The 21,071-nt window shown below is 47.2% G+C and overlaps 1 protein-coding gene across 1 annotated transcript in view; it reads right to left on the bottom strand.

The window, feature by feature from the left end:
- RIMBP2 (RIMS binding protein 2) overlaps positions 1–21,071 on the bottom strand; it is a 246,373-nt gene that overhangs the window by 3,145 nt on the left and 222,157 nt on the right. Inside the window, exons 16-20 of the mRNA XM_027125143.1 lie at positions 15,544–15,728; positions 14,671–14,839; positions 8,624–8,727; positions 7,428–7,499; positions 386–520 (exon numbers count right to left, since the gene is read on the bottom strand). Of these exons, the coding sequence (XP_026980944.1) occupies positions 386–520; positions 7,428–7,499; positions 8,624–8,727; positions 14,671–14,839; positions 15,544–15,728 (665 nt within the window). The remainder of the gene's footprint in view (positions 1–385; positions 521–7,427; positions 7,500–8,623; positions 8,728–14,670; positions 14,840–15,543; positions 15,729–21,071) is intronic.

Below are 21,071 nucleotides of genomic sequence, written 5' to 3' on the forward strand. Positions count from 1 at the left end.
TTATATATGGCTGAGAAGTTCTTTGACCTTTGTTGAGAAGATCTGTTAAAACCCTGACAGGGCAAATAACCATTACTGCCCACCGAGTCTAAGGACTATCGCCATCCCCGTTTCACTCTTAAACTGGACTGTGCGTCTGTGACGTAGGATGGCAAGTTCCTTTGTGAGCAAAGCAGACTGATTAGATTGAAAGGGGCATTTTGGTGAAACAAGTAAACTTGATTTGGAATTAGGAATTTTTAGGCACAACCCCCATGGGAGGGCAGAGGAAAAATTCAGGGTATATGCTTTTCGACCTAAGACATAAAAAGCAATGCAGAGACTGCAGTAGACCGTCTGTGGCGGAGTGGGACAGGGGTTAAAAGTGCTGAACACACGTGCTTACCCTTTTCGTCTTCGAGCGCGTCGGCGTGTCCTGCGGGTAGTGGGGCGGCGCGTCAGAAAGATAGACTTCTACGTCATCAGGTACTTCTTCTAGGAAGTTGGAGGGTACGAGGCCTTTCTGCCCATTAAGCTCCCCCTAAAAACACAGGGGTGAGAAGCACAATTGACTCTCTTTTTCCAGAAACCTGCTTCTTGCTTCAGGTAAAGGAGTACAGCTCAGAGCAGCGAGTTTCTTCTGGCTCAGAAGTGGCAGACAGACCGGGACGCCAGTGCTCCCGGACTCCCCTGACCACAAGAGTGAGCTCGGCCACGTGCTCGAAGCGCAGGGTCCCGGCGCCTGCCCTGAGGTCTCGAGCTGGCCTGTCTGGAGCGGAGCTGAGGACCTGTTTTGGCCAAGGGGCCTGGGTGGTTCTCAGGGTCAGGCACGCTTAGGAACAGTCCTGGGGAGCACCTCACTTAGAGGTCCTCAGCCCTGACCAACCTCTGAGTCCCACGGGAGCTTGCACAAATAGCGTTGCTTGGGTGCACTGAGAGAGGGGAGTGGGGGTGGGTGTCACATGCGGGGGCAGGACTGAGGGGGCCGACCGGTTCCACCTGGTATCTTTCATCCTGTGCGTCGCTACAGCCTCGCTGTAAGAATGCACCCAAGAGGGGAAGGTGAAGGCGTTGGCACCTCCTCGAGGTGACTGCTTCAGGTCGGTATATATCCTTCCGGACCTTTCTACGCAGTCACGTGTCCGTGCATGGAACACAGTTCCAACTGCCCACTGGACATCAGTCCCGAGCAGCTCACAGCCCACCACATCAACCCCCCCAGTGCCACCTTGCCCCACAGAACCCAAAACCAAGCTCAAAACTGGCCCCAGACAACCTGGGAGTGTGTTTCTCTGTCCAGTAGGTGTAGGAGATGGTGGCAACTTGAAAGACAGCCTACAGCATCAAAATGAAAAACTGTGCATCCAGGAACGTGATGAACAGAGTGAATGGGAGAAAATGCTTGCAAGTCATATATCTAGTAAGGGGTTATAAAGGATATATAAAGAACTTCTACAACTTAACAAAATGAACAACCCAATCAAAAAGTGGGCGAAGGACTTGAACAGATAATTTCTCAAAAAAAAAGAAAAAGAAAAAGACAGATGGCTAAGTAGCACATACAAGATGCTCAGCATCACTACTCATTAGGGAAACGTAAATCAAAACCTCAAGACACCACCTCACATCCATTAGGATGGCTACTATAAACATTTTAATGTTGGTGTAGATACGGAAGAATTGGAACCCTTGTGCACTGTTGGTGGGACTGTGAAACGGTACAGCCACTATGGAGGAAACAGTACGGTGGTTCCTCAAAAAATTAAAAATAGAATTACCATATGATATGATCCAACAATTCCACTTGTGGGTGTTTACCCAGAAGAACTGAAAGCAGAATTTTGAAGAGAGAATTGTGTACCTATATTCATAGCAGCATTCTTCACAATAGCCAAAGGATGGAAGCAACCTAGCTGTGCATCAGCGGGTGAATGGATAAACAAAATGTGGTACAGTGGAGTGTTACTCAGCCTTAAGAAAGGAAGGATATTCTGACCTATGCTACAACAGAGACGAACCTTGAGGACATTATGCTAAGTGAAGGGTCATAAGCAGACGTATACTGCGTGATTCCACTTACATGGGTCCGGAGAGCAGTCAGAGTCTAGAGACAGAAAGGAGAAGGGTGGGCGCCAGCGGGAGGGGACAGTGGGGACTTGGTGTTTGATGGGGACAGAGTTAATCTTGCAAGATGGAAAGAGTTCTGGAGATGGATGGTGGTGACGGTTGCACGACAGTGTGAGTGTACTTAACGCTGTTGAACTGTACACTTAGAAGTGATTAAGATGGTAAATTATGTGTATTTTCTCACAATTAAAAATTAAAATTAATTCTTTTAAAAGAGGCAGGTCCAGGTACCCCCCACATCTTCCTGTGTGATAATCCCTCCTGAGCCCGACAGCCACGTGCCCTGTCGCCCACCAGCTCCTTCTGCCTAGACCCTGAAGATCCCGCCCTCCTGTTTACCTGTGGCCGCTTCAACCCTTCTTCCTCAGGCTCCACCGTTAGCTTGTCTTTCTCCGTTGGTGTTACTTAGGCACTCTTTCTAGGACAGCTTTGCTTTTTGCTGTGCATGTCTCCCTGGTGATTTCTTCCACGCCAGCGCTTGCAGACAACATGTATATATGCGAAGGCGCTGGAACGTCTGTCCAGTCCAGACCTCTCAGTAGGTCCCCCAGCCAGATTTTCCCTCCAGCACCAGAGGTAAGCACCAGATGGAGCAGCTGGCTCGTGGTGGGGGCTACATTCTATGAAAAGGCACAGCTTTACACACACATCCCCATCAGCACCGTGTTCACATCTCAAGAGGCACCTGTGTGAACCACGACCGCCAGGGGCCTGCGTGTTCAGGCTCCCGGGCTGAGCCCTGCCCTGGGCTCCCCGATACAGCGGTGGAGGGACCTGCCTGTGCTCTTCATTGTTTCCTCTCTTCTCTTGAGCCTCCCAGCACAGTTCTGCTAAATCACACGTCAAAAGTGCACACGACACGACTTCACTGTTGGCGTCCACCACCACGTACCCCGGCACAGGACGTGGTCGCTAGAATCACGCTCCTGCGTGAGTCCCCCTCCACGTTGGAGAGGCTCTGTAGCCCCAAGCTCAATAGTTTCTAAGCCGTGTTTTCCTCGCTACCGTGTCCTCATTTCTGTGTTCCCAAGGGCACCCATCGGCTGCGGCAGAATCTGCAGACCCTCCTGGAAGATGTCACAGCTACAGATCTGAGCCCTGCGCGGCCTCGAGCCTATCTCTGTCAGCCTCCCCCGTCACCGTCTCAGTGCAGGCCCTTGCCCGTCACCTGGGCCGTTCCATCGCCCGTCGCCTGGCCTCTTGGGACTCGCACCTCCCTTACACGGTCCACTTGCGAAGCCCTTGACCATAATAACATCTCCCCCACTTGCAGACCCTTCACAGTCTGATCTCTGCTCCTCCTCAAGCCTCATTTCTACCGCTTTTGTGTTTGAAGCCGGATACGAACCGTGTGAAGACCTTACAGGTCGAACAGGATTGGAATCCGCTGGGCTGGGCTGAGCGGCAGAAAACGTTACAGTCTACCCCGGCCCCTTTTTCCCCATGCCCAGTCAGCACGAGGCCCCATCACGCTTGCACACTTCTCCTCCTTTGCTTCCTTTAATACCTTAGAATGCTACTGTACGGCCTGTTTCCCTCTGACCTATCGAAGTATATGATCTAAGAGTTTGGGTGTTGAAACACTGGGCGGTGCAAGCATCTGGCTAACACAGCGTGAGGGTTAAAGCACTGTGGGGTGCTGGGAGTCTCAAATGACTGGAGACAAGGCAGGGACTTCACTGGGGATGCCGTGAGTTGTGGAGGGGAAGGCCCAGGTAGACAGCAGAGGCCCCTCTGTCTACACTCTGTTCATTATGGGATGTGGTAGAACCGAGGAGAGACTAGGAAGACATGACAGGACGAGGTCCCATGAAACAGCTGCAGGTTAGCTCTCTTGAGAGCTTTTAAGATTGCACATGATGTCAGACAACGCAAGTGTGGCGAAATTTAAGATGTTTGGTATTAAGTTAGGTATCCGCGGTTCTTGTTTACCAAATAAAAAATAACTGCACTGGGCAGTCTACTCAGCAAATTTGACCAACAAAATAATACTAAAGCCATCTGGTGGAAAGAACTAAAACGTGTACATATCAATTTAGATCTGATTCCTACTATCATATAAAATTTAGGTAGGCTGTTCAAGAAAATAAAGTAGATAAAACAGTGTAGGAATGGGAACATGCAGATCATATTAGAAAAATATGTTTAAATTACCAGAAAATACTATGTCCAGTTTTGTCTATATGTTTGAAAATCTAAATGAAAGGCATGGCTTTCTAAATATATATAAAGTATTAAAAATTGACTCAATAAGAAGATAATTATTTCAGCAAGTGAAAACTTTTGTACAACTGCATCCTAAAAAGACACTGAACCTATAAGATTTTTAGGTAGGTTGTAATAACCTTCATGTAATTGTAGGACCTTAACTATGTCCTTTAATCTGTTCGGAGCATGAAAAATACTGGAAGCTTACCAGTTCATTCATAATTCTAGCATAATCCTGATACCAAAAGCCACAAAAAAAGATACTCCAATAAATATAAATCAATATAATTTCTGGAATATAAATATAACTTCTGAATAAAATGTTAGCAAGTCAAATCCAGTGCTTTAAAAATAATTGTAAAAAAAATAGTTGTACACCATGGTCAGTAATTTACTGACAAAAAAAAAAGTAAGTTCAGCAAATGAAAAACAGGATGCTTAACATGATAAAGACCACCTATCTTTATCGATAATCTAGCCTAACACATAACAGTGTAAAGATTAGTGATATTCCTACTAAAATACAGACTGTCAGGGATCCCCTGTCCCTGTCATTCAGAATTGTTTTCAATGATGCAATAATAAGACAATAAAAAGAGATGACTGATAGATACTGAAGAAAAGACAAAATGTCATGATTTGGGGAACCCGAGAGAACCAACTGATGACAATGGATATAAATGCATTCAGAAAAAAGATTTGCAGGGGATCATAAACACACATGCACATAAACAGGCACACAGTGCATTCATATGCATGCACGCAAACATGCACACACATACACACACACGTGCACATACATAGGCACACGATATATACACATACACGCACATGCATACGCACACACACGTGCACATGCATAGGCACATGATATATACACACACATGCACATGCATACGCACACACACGTGCACATAAATGGGCACAAAGTACACACACATAAACATGCACACGCACACACACATATGCGTGCACACACAATATACACGTGCACATACAATTCATGTACACGTGTACATATGCATGTACACATATGCACACACGTGTATGTTGCACACATACACATACACACACTGATACATGCACACACACACATTTCCAACATATTTTCTAAATAACCAGTAAAATATATACCAGAAAAAAATCATAACAGCAAGAACATAAGAATGAACTTTGAAAGATATATAAAAGGATGTGCAAGAAGAAATTCATGAACCTTCTGACAGATGAAAGGGAAAACTTAAAAAATGTCAGACACACCATGTGTCCAAATCAGAAGACAATATTATGTCAAGTTCCCCCCAGTTTAACCTAAAAGCTAAACGCACCTCTAAACAAAATACTATGGGTTTGTTGTAGGCAGGCTCTACAAAAACGGTTCCTCCCAAATATGAAAATGAATTATAAAAATACAATAATTGAGATAGTGTCAAGTAGCATTGAAGTCCAGAAACACTCTAGGTAGGAATGCAGTTCATAGGAGAAAGATGGGATCTTTAACCAGCGGAGAAAGGTCGGATTATTTAATAAGTGGTGTGGGGACATTAGTTTCTCCAATTAGAAATCAAAAATAAAGTTAAACACTTGAGATTTACATGTGAAAATGAAGCTATAAAAGTGAAGAACCGAAGTAAGATAACTTCTATCAGTCGCCTTGAAGGACTTTTTAAGCATGACTCCCAGGGGCAGACGAAACTGACTACGGACGCATTTAGAACTCCTGCTTCAGAAAGGAAAACAAAGTAACAAAACTACACACACACAAGGAAAAGCTACAAAGCAGACAATGACCTAGAAAAGAACGATCTGCAACATACGGGACAAAGTATCGAGACAGGCTGGGACCTGGGACCCTTTGCTGCAGGGCTTGTACCTGGACAGATGTCATCTCCTCAAGCAACAAAATACAAAGAAACTATAAGGGACTAAGAATAACCGCATGCATGCACAGTTGGGGCAAATTATGGACAACAAGGTACAAAAAGACCAAAAAAAAAAAAAACCCAACTGCCCCTTCTGAAGAGCTGGGAGCAAAAACAGGGTGTCAGGAGCAAAAGCAGGGCACCGCGCACGCCCCCTGCACTCAGCACCACCAAAGGGGTGGGCAGACCTCCTAAGCCACGCCTCCAGCCCGACCCCTGGACACACCCCTACCCTCACCCCACAGAAGGAACAAGCTCGCACCCCCTCAGGGAGCGATCAAGGGAACCTGTTACTGGTTCTCGCTCCCCCTGCTGCAGCAGGGGCCCCAGTAAAGCCTTGCCTGAACTTCTTGTCTGGCCTCTGATCAATATCTATTGATTAAGGGGGCCGAGAACCCTGGTCGGTAACGGTATGAATAGTCTCACTAAAAACTATACTCTTAAAACTCAGAAACTGCGCAGAGGAGAGAGCTTTGAAAGGCCACGTGGGCCTGAGTTTGTAAAACCCTTTGACCCCAAGGGAAACCTGCCATAGAGTTTCTCAGCTACTTTGATTATTTTAGAAAAAGAAAAGAAAAAGGAGGAAGGTTGGACTCTGATGCAAGATGGTGACCCCACTCCCAAGGCAGGGGACAGCGGTGGGTGTCTGGCCGGGCAGGAGCCGCCAAGATGACCTCCTTCTCTTCCTCGGGGATTATGGGGAGACCAGCTCCTCCACGGGAAGGGGAATGAGAAGGAAGGAGGCTGGCGCCGGCGTAGAACCAGGACTGCCCCCCAGAGGCTGGGTCCACAGGGCTGCGCGAAGGAGGTCAGCGAGGAGGCTTTTAGTTAATTAATTATGCTTCTTTGTATTTCTCCCTTTTCCTATTTGAAAATGTATTTATTACCTACGCAGTAAGTAATCCAGAACATTAAACTGTTTGGTAAAGGTCTGGATGGAGGAAATTTTAAGTGTAAACATGTGAATACCCTTCCTTTGCTGACAGCTTGTATACGTCAAAAATACCCCGATTAGAAAAGAAGGAACCGTGAAGATTACACGACTGCCGTCCTATAGTATATGTCCTCAGGAAGGGAGACAAGCAAATTAGCCAACCCGTCAGCAAGCCATACAAAGTTCATACATGATTTCAGGGAAAACAACAGACAAACAAAATTATATATATATATACTTGACGCTTCAAAACTTACATAATAAAATCCATCTTCATCAATTTCACCAAAAACAGTAATAATATCTCCAGTGCAAAATGTAAGTTCAGCCTGTAGAGATAGAACATAAAGTTAAAAGTGTTCTCCTGGAGACAGAAGCTGCTTTTTTTAAAAAAAAAAAAAAAAGTTCTTCATGATTTCTGGTATGATTTCTCTTTTTCTCTTATTATTTTGGTATGAACCTATTCTTTCAGTCAAATAAGGAGGAAAGGTACAAATCTGATGAATGCCTCTGTCCCTAGCCTCTTAGAAAGTAAGGATATGTCATGATGACTCCAGCCTACAAGAAAAGGGCTGCCGGGCTCTGATTCTCGGCCAGAATTCAAGGTCGTCCCCATGTTCTGCTGGCGGCACATCTTTAGAACCAAATAGTCAACTTAAAAAACCCGGAGCCTCAAGGAGATGTTCTCTGCAGCGTAGGGACCATTGCACAAACAGCCTTTCAGTGAGTGTAAAAAAAAAATCAGTAATTAAATGTCTATTTATTAAGTGTCTGCTCTATGCCAGGCTCCAGGCTAGAGGTGGGTGCATAGAATCCAGCAGAGGATACCAGAAAAAACTGCATTTTTATCTCTCGACGCGGAAAGAGGGACTAAAGTTCACATGTAAGAGCCATCAGGCATCTACGCGCATCGAGCCTGTAGAGATGTGAATACACCTGAGCTCTGAATCGGAGCCATGAGCTGCTCGCCCGTCAGGCGGAACAGAAATACTGAGGACCAGGGATCGGTACACATCTCGCCATCTAAGAAAGCGGCCCCACGGACTGGAAACCTAATCGTTCATTTCTGAAGGCAAATCCTTTTCAGCTTTCACAAAGTTCCTAGGACCCCAAAACTACATGCACGGAGAACACCCATCCTTTCTTCTCTATCTTCCTTGAATGTGTGTGTGGCGGCCATGAGGGTCAGCGGCCACATGCAGGGGACTTTGCTTTCTCTCTCCAGGACGACCCATCACCACCAGGTGTGGGTCACAGGGCTTGCCCGGCGCTGGTCCAGGGAAACCCAATGTCAGTGGCTGCCATGTCCTGAGCGTGTCACCAGGCTCACGACCTCTCTCCTGCCTGCCTGGGTCCCTATTTACTGGTCGGGTAGCCCTGCCCTCGGACGGGTCCAGAGAAGGCAGGGAGGCAGCAGTGCTGTCAGCAGAGGTGTGGGGCGCTTGGCCGGTACCTCGACATCGATGTTGGGCGAGCTCTCCCTCGGGTCGTAGTCGTACAGGGCAACCATCCTCCGCGTCGCCACCGAGGGCTGCCTGATGCTCCTTCTGTTTCTCTCTGTTCCCGTCACAGGAGAAGAAGAAAGACACCATGAAGGGATTTCAGAGCCGGGTCACAGATGGCCAGTGTGGCCGAGGCGGCCACTGGGCACTAGTGCCAGCAAAGCCAGGGCAGCTCCCACCCCTTTCTCCAGCACATCCGTGAACAAGGGACACTTAGACTGATCCTCTGCAACAGTCGATCTAAACCGTTCAGGCCGGCACCGGGTGGGTGCAGCACGGGCAGGACCACCGGGCTGGCTGGAGGTTGGCAGCTCGCTCGCAGGAAGCCCCGCAAACGCCGGGTCAAAACTGCTGCCCGTGTAGCTGCCGCGAAGCCAGAGAATCAAGTCATTCTCGCTCAGACCAGAGGCACGGCCACCGGCCTGGCATCAAGAGAAGCGAGAATCCACAGAAAGCGGCACCCTCTCTACCCATCGCAAGGGTCCCTCCCACCGCTTTCCCCTCCAGCGCCCTGCCACTGTGCTTTCAACAGCTGCCCCCGAAACGATGCCGCCTGTGGGGAAGGCTCTGGGGAGGCCCCCTCCCCTTGCCTGGCTGTGATCTGCCATAGACGGAGCCCCAGGGCACTATCCCAGCACACACGGCAGCACAAGCCGGGAGGGAAGAGGAAACCCCGAGCAGAGCAGAGGCGAAAACTCTGAAAACAGCCGTTTATAAGAAGGGTCCGTGGAGAACCGTGGGATCTGGCCCAGACTGTCGAACTCCCTGGCAAACCCGCTGTTGTTTGCAGTTCTAAATGGTATTTCTCCTGGAGAAAGCCGGCATTGAAGCATTTCTTCTAAACACAGCTGCTTTTCACCTACAATGAATTTTTGGAATTCAAAACATAGAAATGAAAACTCTCAAAGGCAGGTGTTTTGAAAGCAACTAACGTTAGTTACGTGGCTTTGCAGTGGCTTGTGGCAGGTATAGGGCCTGCAGTGGGTGTGCAAAATTCAACCCTCAGCTCCTGGTCAAGAATCACTGCTTTCGGGGCTTCCCTGGTGGCGCAGTGGTTGACAGTCCGCCTGCCGATGCAGGGGACACGGCTTCGTGCCCCGGTCCGGGAAGGTCCCACATGCCGCGGAGCGGCTGGGCCCGTGAGCCATGGCCGCTGAGCCTGCGCGTCCGGAGCCTGTGCTCCGCAACAAGAGAGGCCGCGATGGCGAGAGGCCCGCGCACTGCGATGAAGAGTGGCCCCCGCTTGCCACAACTAGAGAAAGCCCTCGCACAGAAACGAAGACCCAACACAGCCCAAAATAAATAAATAAATTTAAAAAAACACAGAAGAATCTCTGCTTTCATTTAAAATAAGCAAGCACACCTTTGCAGGACCTGCAGGACATATGTTTCCTTGAAGCAAAGTACAGTGGTAACCAGAGGTTAAGTACAGTGCTGCTAAATACTGCGGATTTCACGGGGGATGTTTTCTGCAGGGATGAATTTCTGAAGGGGGCAATGACAACACGCATGTTCTGTACTGAGGCGTAGTTTACATACAATACGATTCACTCTTTCTAGTGCCCACTTCAGCAAGTTTTGATAAGCTCACGCGGTCTTATAACCACCACAGCCGTCAAGATATTGAAGCTCCGTCACCCCCCAAAATTCCTTTATGCCCCCTTGTTGTCACCTCCAGCCTGGGTAACCACTGGCCTGTTTTCTGTCCCAACAGTTTTGCCTTTTTCAGAATATCGTTTAAATGTCATCACACAGATGTAGCTTTTGGAGACTGGCTTCTCTCCTTCGGACAATGCATCTGAGATCCATTCACGTTACTGCACGGATCAATAGTTTGTTCTACTTTTAGCAGTGAGTAGTATCCCGTTGTACGGAGGCACCATAGTTATTTTATCCATTTACCAGCTGGAAGACATTTGAGTTGTTTCCCCTTATCAGTGATTATTAGTCAAACCACCATAAATACTCACGTACAGCCTTTTGTGTGAACGTGTTTTCATGCCTCTTGGGTAAGTATACAGGAGTGGATAGGACTGGATTGCAAGTGTAGGTTTAACTTTAGAGGAACCCATACCTGTTTTGCAAAGTGGTTGTAGCATCTTACACTCCAGGGAAACCGAGCAGAACCCTACAGGGCCTTCCTGGGGACAGACCCCACCCCCTGCCACACGGTGTCCCCTGCCTCTTGTTTGTAGAAAAGCTATAGCCTCCTAGGCCTTCCCCAAGTTCCAAAGAGCAAATGTAATCAGAAATGCGAGAAAATGTGGAAACAAGGGAAAAAGGTCAAGCAACACAAAGTAACAATAGTTTAGCCAGAAAACGATGCCAAGGATCCTCAGCTCCTCCTCAAGGCTATAGGTACTATTCTGAGAGCTGTTTTACAGATACCAAAACCTCCAGCCGGTGGAAGTAGTTAACTGCCGACCACCAGCACGGACCCCAGACTGGTTGGAACCAGAAGATTGATGATGTTGATTCCCAATTACCTCACCACCAACCCATCAGAAGACGGTCCACAAGCTGACCAGGCACCCTGAAGCCCCCTCCCTCACCTTGCTTCAGAGACCCTTCCCTGAAAGCCACTGGGAGTTTGGTTCATTTGAGCATGACTTGCCTGTTCCCCTCGCTTGGCGCCTGCAATAAATGCTGTACTTTCCTTCACCACAACCTGATGTCAATAAATTGTCTTTGCTGCACATCAGGTGAGTGGACCCAAGTCTGGTTCAGTAACACCGCAAGCAAACGAGAGTTCCAGTTGCTCCACGCTTGCCAACACTTGGTATGAGCAGTCTTTTTCATTTTAGCCATTCTAGTGGGTGTGTTGGTTTCTCATCATGGCTTTATTCACTAATGATGTTAAGCATTTTTCCATATGTTTATGTACCATCCAAATATCTTCTTTGGTAAGGGATCTCTTCAGATCTTTTGTCAACATTTTTACTGGGCTATTTTTTTATTTGTTAATTGATGGGTTTTATTTATTTTTTATGATAAAATTTTTTAAAAATTTTTATTGGGGTATTAGTTGATTTACAACGTTGCATTATTTTCATGTGTACAGCAAAGTGAATCAGTTAGACATATACATATATCCACCCTTTTTTTTTTTTTTTAGATTCTTTTCCCATGTAGGCCATTACAGAGTATTGAGTAGAGTTCCCTGTGCTATACGGCACGTTCTTATTAGTTATCTGTTTTGTGTATAGTAGTGTGTATATGTCAATCCCAATCTCCCGATTTATCCCTCTCTCCCCATCCCCTGGTGACCATAAGTTTGTTTTCTACATCCGTGACTCGACTTCTGTGTATTGGGTTTTTTTTTTATTGTCAAGTTTTGAAAGTTTTCTCTGTATTCTAAATATAAATCCCTTTCTGCCGAGTTACTCGCAAATATTTTCTGCCAGCTTGTGGCTTCTCTTTTCATCCTCTTAACGGTGTCTTTCTAAGCTGAGAAGTATTTGATTTTGATGACGTCTAACACAATTTTAAAAATATATCATATCAAAGAAATTGTTGCCCTATCATCACAGTTTTTCTATGTTTTCTTCTAGAAGTTTTATAGTCTTTGTTTTTATATTTAAGACAGTGTTCCATCTTAAGTTTTTTAATATGGTGAGACTATGGCTTGAGATTGATTTTTGGCCCGTGGATGTCCAATAATTCCAGCACCTATTATTGAATAGACTCTCCTTTCTCCACTGAACTGCATTTTTACCTTTGTTGAAAATCAACTGACCGTGTATGTGTTGATCTGTTTCTGGGCTCCATTCTGTTCTGTTGATCTGTGTGTCTGCCGTTCTCCAATACTACATGGTCTTGATCAGTTTGCCTTTATAGTGAGTCTTAAAGTCAAGTTACGTTGAGTCTTCCACTTCTGTTCTTCTAAAAAACTGTTTTAGCGATTTTAGTTCCTTTGACTTTTCATATGCATGAAAGATTTAGCTTATGGATTCTACATAAACCTTTGCGCAGACCTTCATTGCAGTTGCGATGAAATCTATAGGTCAGTTTGGGGATATCTGACACCTTAATATCTTAGCAGTATTAAGTCTACGAGCATTCTGTCTCTATTCACTCAGGGACTGTTTGATTTCTTTCATCAGTGTTTTATAGTTTTCAGCATACAGATCCTGCACGTATTTTGTTGGATTTAACCGTGAGTATTTCACCTCTGCATTGTGTTATTGTTAAGTGGTATTACTTTTAAAATTTAAATCTCAAATTTTTCATTGCTAACCTATGGAAATACCATTGCTTTTGTATCCATTGGCCTTGCTAATCTCACTTGTGAGTTCTAGGAGCTTTATTTATAGATATGTGAGATTTTTAAAGTAAAGTTTCATGTCACCTTTTCCTTCTGTGTACCGCTGCTTCCTGGCTCTCCCCGTACTGCACGCTCTGCGTGATGCTGGAAGGAAGAGGTGAGGGCAGGCATCGCAGCCTTACTCCCAGTCTTGGGAGGAAAGCATTCGGTCTTTCACCATGAAGAAGGCTATTTCCTAACAATAGAGGGGCAAGCAGATATCTCAGCTTGGTTCCCTCAACTAGGCATATTTAGAAAACTAGAATGGAATAAAAAGACATTTAATCTATCTGATCACGTAAATCAAGTGTCTGTTTTTTAGCAGATCACTCCTAGGCTCCCTGGGTCTGTGGTGCACAGAGCCCGCTCCCTCTAGGAACACTCACTGTCCACTTCAGGAAAGAAGACAGCAGTGCAAGGGAGTGGATGGTGTGAGGGGCTCAGAGAGCTGCAGTCTCGTGGATTTAATCTGGGCAATTTAATCATATGAAACCTCGACTATTCCACGTGGATCGTAACCTGAGACCATGAGCTCATGAATACCAAAAAGCCTGAGGCGTTTTATTTGATTTTGTGTTTATCCTTAAAACCACGCATACTCTTTAACCACTGAATTTTGTCTTTGGAGTGTCATTTAGAAGTGACTCTAATGTTTTGAAGTATTAAAACTTTAGATACGAATGACATAACACAGGTGTATCTGTCTACAGCCATTTAGGAAGTAGAGGCCTTTTGGATGAGGAGATTTTCCTTGCACAGGGGAAAATTCAAAGGTCGCAAGTGTAATGTTGCTGAAAACAGTTTTGCTGTTGGTTGGCTCACTGGTGCTGCAGAGTGGTTCAAGATAAACGAAGGCATTTAGTATCCAAATTAAAGGGTAAAAATCTTTTATGCCTTTTGGATAAGCAAAATTCACCTGAAGAATGGAAGGCATAATACTACCCCATCATCCTTTGAAATTTATCATAGATACGCAACGTTCAAAGTATATTACCAGTGTCTTAGTCCATTCAGGCTGATATAACAAAGTGCCACAGACTGGGTGGCTTAGACAACAAATATCTAGTTCTCACAGTCCTGGAGGCTGGGGGTCCAAGACCAAGGTGCTGGCTGACTTGGTGTCTGGTGAGGACCTTCTTCCCGCCTTCCTGGCATACAGATGGCTTACTTCTCACAGTGTCCCCACATGAGGGAAGGGGTGAGGGGCCTCTCTGTGGTCTCTTCTATAAGGGCACTAATCCCATCCGGGGGGCTCCACCCTCATGACCTCATCACTCCCAAAGGCCGCACCTCCTAATCACACTGGGGGTCAGGATTTCAATGAATGAGTTTTGGGGGGACACAGTCAGTCCAGAACCACCCAAAAGCAGTTGTTTATTTTCTAGATGTGATAGACCTTTAGTAAGCAAGGCTGTACTTCATCTTCCCTGAGAAGACCATCTGTGGTTTCATAAATATTTAGATGCCTATACGTCCATATCGCAGCAAGACTATTACAAGCCTGGTTTACCGAGTGGCTTTTGCCCAAGGAAAGCCAAGTTAACACTCGGATTTCCCTTGACACATTCAGATGGTGCAGGTGGGATCCTGCGCAGCGCTGTCTCCTCTGAGCTGGTGTTTTTGCTATGAAACCCTCAGGAGGGCAGGAGCCTCGCAGCCTACAGGTTCACGGGTGAGCCAGGGGTTGCCTCTTACCTATTTTCTCCACAGGTGTGTTCAGGGGGAGGAAGCCTTGTCTGAGGAGCTGCTCCATCACCTCTTCATCGTCTGCCTGGATTTCAGAGACCATGTTACAAGGAATAAGGCCAAGCCGGGCGCAGGTTTCCCCGCGGTAGAATCCATCAGCATCTTTATCACCGTAGACCTGGAGCCGTGGGAAGAAGTTAAGGCATTGGGATGGGCTGGTTCAGAAATACATCAGCTCTACTCACGGTGGAGTCACACCTAGTCAGAACCAGACTTGAAGGACACCCAAACGACCGGCACGCAGGTGTAAACGTGTACACGTAGCGCTCGCCCTACACATCTCTACCTCTAAGAACCTGTTTCTCCTCCAGGGTGTGGACAGCCCCTGGGCCTCCCATCAAGGAGGGGGGCTGCTAGCTGAGGCCAGGTGATGAGACCCCACCCCACTTAGAAGTGCAAATGGTTCTTCCATAAGAAGACAGTGCCACTGTCGGATATTCTAGAAGTGAAAAAATCTCAACTAACAGAGATTCTGCGGGTACCATTCTGTGGGGTAAGCATCACCATCCTTTAAAGGCCCCGTTTTATCAGACAAACATTAGGACCACTTTCAAAGGCGAGTTGTCAGTGCCCTTTTGGAAATTTGCAAACTTAGGACTCAAGGCTCTTTCCCCTCTCCTGGGGAGCAACCTGCTTCTTCGTTCCGACTGCAGACTCAGGCCCCCCTCCTCTGCTGAGAGGAAGGCTGAACGTCGAATGCAAAAGAAAGCAGCTTGTCGTGTGATGTGTGAAGGAACTTGGGTCTGGCGAGAGCCCCTCCCCATCCTTCCCCCTTCCCCCCCCCCACCGTGCCCTCGCCATCACCCCCAGCCATGCCCCCACCTTGATGATCTGCCCTTCTTTAAAGGGAAGCTCCTCTTCCGCAGCATCTGGGTTCGGGGACATGGTGAGGGGATCGTAGTCGAAAAGGGCCACAAAGATCCGAGGTGGGAGCTCTTCCGCCCCAGGGTCCGTCTCCGACTCTTCGTAGAAGTCTGGAGAAAGCCGGTTCCGCCCACCGTACTCATCTGGGAGCGTGTGGGATAAAGGACAGGGTGCTAAGTAATTCCCGCGGCCGCCCCCCAGCTTTACCCAGAACCATGAGCTGTTACAGGAAGTGTGGTTTTAGAAACGCCCACACTTTGGGAGGCTGTGGCACTTTAACTTTTGTCTTTTTAAAAACATGGGTAGCTTGGTATGCAGGCAGAAGTGGATCATCTCAACAGAGATGGGTTTGACAAGCAAATAACTAGCACACAACACAGGCACCAGCATGACCCTAGGTGTGCTGTGCGTGAAGACAGGGAGAGAGATGAAGGACTTTGTGTCGAAGACCTCCCTGCAGGGCAGGCCTGAGCGCCAGGGGCGGCAGGTGGGCGAGCCCTTGGGATTAGGACACGGCCGCACAGGCCTGTTCAGGGGCCAGAGACCCGGAGCCCCTCTGTGTGTTTCCGTAACAGCCGAGCCAGAGTACCTGGACGCTGAAACGCATCTGTGTATTAGTCCAAGTTTGATACAGGTGACCAAGCTGCTCACTTAGCCCCAAATAGCTAAGGGGGAACAAATGCATTACAGCAAATTAATGACTTCCTAGCAGGGTTGAGTTTCAAGTCTACCTACCATTGAGCTTCCAAAGAGAATTCTTTTTGAAATCCTCATATGCACACGTATCATTAGATATCATCATATCTCACTACATATGCACACATTTAAATATAGAGAGAGAGAATGAACATCTGCTAGTAAATTATACTGTTCTGACCACACAACAAGGGCTCAGAACACCAGCGTCTTTCCATGAGTGGCTGTGATGTCACTGCACTGTTTCCTCCAGAGAACGTATACTAGAGGCTGTACGAGAATCAGACCTCATGGGGAGAGAACAGTGGCCTCTGTGGAATGTGTCCATGGAAATCTGTCTTCTCAGGGACCAAAGTGGGCGACCGAGAGGTCCTTCTCTTTCTTGGTGGCAGGCTAGACTCAAGGAAGAACTTATCTCCAGCTGCTGGTCTGACCTGGGAGTGGGCGCTCCCCCCTCTGCCCTGATGTGGAATGTCCTGGCCCGGGGTGGGAGGGGGTCTTTGTCAGGAAGGAGGAAGGGTCCGCACGCCACGTGCAAAGCCGGGGCTCGTGACTGGCCCGTCGGCTCCCGAGGCCACCTGTGCTGCGAATAAACATCGTCCTTTACAGGTGAACTGCTTCCCTCACTACCCGACCAAGGGCACTGCTTCCACTGTCACTTCTATGGAGGGAAAGGGGGTCACCTATGGAACATACTTTACAGCTGTTCATCTTCTCCTTGCAGGGAAACCAGGGAGAGGAGTCTCCTTTCTAGAGCGCCAAGTTTTGTTTCTTTAGTTATTCATTTTTCTCATCTGGACACAGAGAAAATGCGTTCCATTTCCTTCTGCTCTACAAGGTCAGTAGCCAAAATAACTGGGGAAAATGGGGCGGGCGGGGGGTGGAGATCTGCACAGTCGGTCAGCAAGAACAGAGTCCTCCTGTTTAGAATGGTATATACCCTCGGGCCTTTTCACCTGACAGGTAAATAACTAGATAAATGCAAAGACCAAACATTATAGAGGAAGAAACCAAACCCAGTGAAATCCTCCTTTGGGGTCATTGATCAAGGTTATGAGGCCTTCCTTATGCTAATTACATGATTTAGAATTTATTAGATGTGGAGCTATGTAATTTTTATCTTTTTAAATCAGAAGGGGCATTGTTTTCTTAATTTAGGAAACCCAGGGTGTATTAAAAGTACAGTATATTTTAACTGTGAATGCACTGCTTATTAAAAATATACTTAGGAAGCATATGGTCTATAGACTTCAGTTCCTCTGAAAAAGAAATTGGATGCTCTTGGAGTACGGCAGGTTTCTAAAGTATTAATCGCTGACATTTGCACAAGAAAAATATAACTGAACAGGTGAAACAGAGCAGGGCCCTATGGTCCTTGCCCGCCCCGCCATGTCCTCCGCCTGCCTTCTGTCTGCGGAAAAGCTTTAGCAAAGAAGTTTAATCAGAGAAGTGAGAAAATGCGGAAGCAAAGGAAAACAAAGGAGACCAAATAATAATAGTTCAGTCATTAAGCATAATCAGGGACCTTCAGTTCCTCCTCAAGGGCTATAGATCATATCCTGAGCCGTGTCCTGGGAGCCGTCTTGTAGACACGGAAACCCACACCAGGTGGAGAAGTGAACTACACGATGACCAGGCTGTAGCCATGACATGAGCTGCCACAATTCCGAGAACTGGCCTCAAGGAAATGGGAACAAACCGACCCTGGAACTGAAGACTCACTGTACCTAAAACCATCAAGATGACGCTGGTCAGACGACCAATGACCAAGTTCAAGATGCCTGTCGGGGCTACCTGTGCTGGTTCTGCACGGAGCCCCCTCCCTCCGTCTATAAAAGCACTTGCCCCCAACTGTCGGGGGAGGGGGAAGTCGGCCTTTGGACAGGTGTCCCCCGCCACCACCTGGTTGCCAGCTTCCAAAATAAAGCAAACTTTCCTTTCCACCAACCTGGCCTCTTTATTGGCTTTTGAGCAGCGAGCGGCTGGACCCCACTGCCGGTTACACAGGGACTAGATCTAGGAAAATAGTCTGTTCACACGTCACTGACTGTTCACTTCCTAGGGTTTGGGGCATGATTCTCTTCTTTTTTGGTAGCTCCTGAACACGATTCACTTTTGTTTTTTTTAAATAAATAAATTAATTTATTTTTGGCTGCGTTGGGTCTCTGTTGCTGCACGTGGGCTTTCTCTAGTTGCAGCGAGCGGGGGCTGCTCTTCGTTGCAGCGCGCAGGCTTCTCATTGCGGTGGCTTCCCTTGTTGTGGAACACAGGCTCTAGGCGTGCAGGCTTCAGTAGCTGTGGCTCGCGGGCTCAGTAGTTGTGGCTCGCGGGCTCTAGAGCGCAGGCTCAGTAGTTGTGGCGCACGGGCTTAGTTGCTCCGCGGCATGTGGGATCTTCCCGGACCAGGGCTCGAACCCGTGTCCCCTGCATTGGCAGGCGGATTCCTAACCACTGCGCCACCAGGGAAGTCCCACGATTCACTTTTGTCTTCTGAAATCATAATAGGTTCTTCAGTCTGTGTATGTATATATATATGTGTATGAATATATAAAGTATTTGATATTAATTATGCCTTTTACATGATTTCTTGCATTTCTCCATGATGAGAAATCAGGTACAATGAAAGCAACTGTATCACGGATTTATTTAACATGTTTTGAATTCTATTATTAACAGACCTTTTGGTTAAGCTGTTACCACAGCACTACTCTGTTTTTGCCAACGTAGCTAGTGTGTTACCGAAATTAAGACACGTGTGCAGCCTTCTGCATTCTCTACCTTAAGACAACACTGACTGAGTGATTGTTAGAGACTCCGATAGGGAGGCGGTGGGTCCGCCGAGGTTTTCCTTTACGCCCCTGCCCAGCTGGGAATTTGCAGCACCGCTATGTTCAGTCCTGTAGACTCTCCTTCTCCATCCTAGGAGACCGGAGTAGGAGACCCACGGGACGCCCTGCAGAGCACACCCCTGCCTGGTACCGCGGCATTGACCTGCAGCCACGGGAAGGGTGGCAGCTCACGTGATGAGCATTCACTCATTACAGTCACAGTCGAACGAGGACTCAGGAACCAAGCTCAACAGGAAGAACAGTCTTGAACTGGTCCCCACCTCGTTCCTCAGGACAGTCAGTCTGGACAAGTCATTTACATTGCAAGCCAGAAGCACCTACCTGACCTCCGTAATTGCTACAGGGGGAGTTATACACACATCAGATGAAGCTCTGAGCGACGTGGCAGCAGCTTACAACACTCGAAACCAGAGTGAGCTCAGTACACACAGGACGCTGCTAGTGCGTCTGCAGTAAGTGAAACCGGCGTTTTCCAGCTGATTTTGTTTATATTTCGGCTTATTTTGCTATTTTTCAGCTAAATGAATACGCTCCGTGTTTTCAAAGGTCGGTTAACAGTCTGAAATTTTTTACTGATAAAAATAAAAACATTCTAGGGCTTCCCTGGTGGCGCAGTGGTTGAGAGTCCGCCTGCCGATGCAGGGGACACGGGTTCGTGCCCCGGTCCGGGAGGATCCCACATGCCGCGGAGCGGCTGGGCCCGTGAGCCATGGCTGCTGAGCCTGCGCGTCCGGAGCCTGTGCTCTGCAACGGGAGAGGCCACAACAGTGAGAGGCCCACGTACCGCAAAAAAAAAAAAAGAAAAAAAAAAACAAAAGAAAAACATTCTAAAAACTGTAAAGATGGAAAAGGAAACTTTTGTTTCCCTATTGTTTGGACTCCATGAGGAAGACACGCCTGAGAGAAGGACGAAACTTCAGGGGATCTGTATTGCTGTATAAAGTCTTTAATTATTTTTGGCTGATGTGAACGATTGTCTTTTAAACCTTAGCTATTTAAATGTGATTGGGGCTGTGTTTTCAGGTGTCTGGACCTCCATGGGTGGTTTTCCTTGAGCCCTGTCTCGCCAGATCAAGATGTTTTGCTCTCGTCTACTTCTGTTCCATGAGTGGGTCTCTTGCTTTGTTTCGTGTGTGTGTGTGTGTGTGTGTGTGTGTGTGTGTGTTTTCACACAAAGCTAGTTTATTTGTGCTGATTACCAGATTCCATTATCTTGTGCATAATACTTTTTGGAATTGTTTTGCCGGGGTTCATTCCAGTAGTAGAAAGATTCCCATCTGACCTTCAGCCACGTTCCCCTCTTAGCGGACTGATTAGAATGACTACAATGACAGCTTTCAGCACGGCTGGCTGAATTCCAAAAAGTAATTAAGAGAATGGAATTGGATGCCAGAGGATGACTCATGCACAAGGAGGTGACCAGATGGACGGGGTCAACACACAGGTCAGGGCACACATTCAGGCCTCCTGGCGTTTTTCATAACTTTCAACCCCAGTTGTCCAAGGGTTTCACGCATACAGATAACTCTCCTTTGACTCAGGGCTTGTTTAGATATCTGGAGTTTGGCCACCATCCCCGCCTCTGCCGCCTTGACCATGAGCAACTCACGAGAGCATGACCTAGGAGGTGGGGAGGTGGCCCGTCACCATCTCTTCAGTGCCTACCATGGCAGCCTCTGCAGTGAAAAAAGAAAAACTGGTAGGGAGAAGATTGCTGTCAAAAGTCAATATATTTTGAGAATACTTGAATTTCGGTTATATTTATCTGTGCTGTTTCTGCCTTCTTCTGCCATAAATAACCGAGGGTGTTCTGTATTTAGTTGAAAATGCTATTCCTAATGACTTTTTTTTTTTTTTTTTTTGCGGTACGCGGGCCTCTCACTGCTGTGGCCTCTCCCGTTGCGGAGCACAGGCTCCGGACGCGCAGGCTCAGCGGCCAGT

This window comes from Aethalodelphis obliquidens, unplaced genomic scaffold (genome assembly GCF_003676395.1).
Source record: "Aethalodelphis obliquidens isolate GAN/ISIS:26980383/991018 unplaced genomic scaffold, ASM367639v1 scaffold28, whole genome shotgun sequence".
Classification (NCBI taxonomy): Eukaryota; Metazoa; Chordata; class Mammalia; order Artiodactyla; family Delphinidae; genus Aethalodelphis; species Aethalodelphis obliquidens.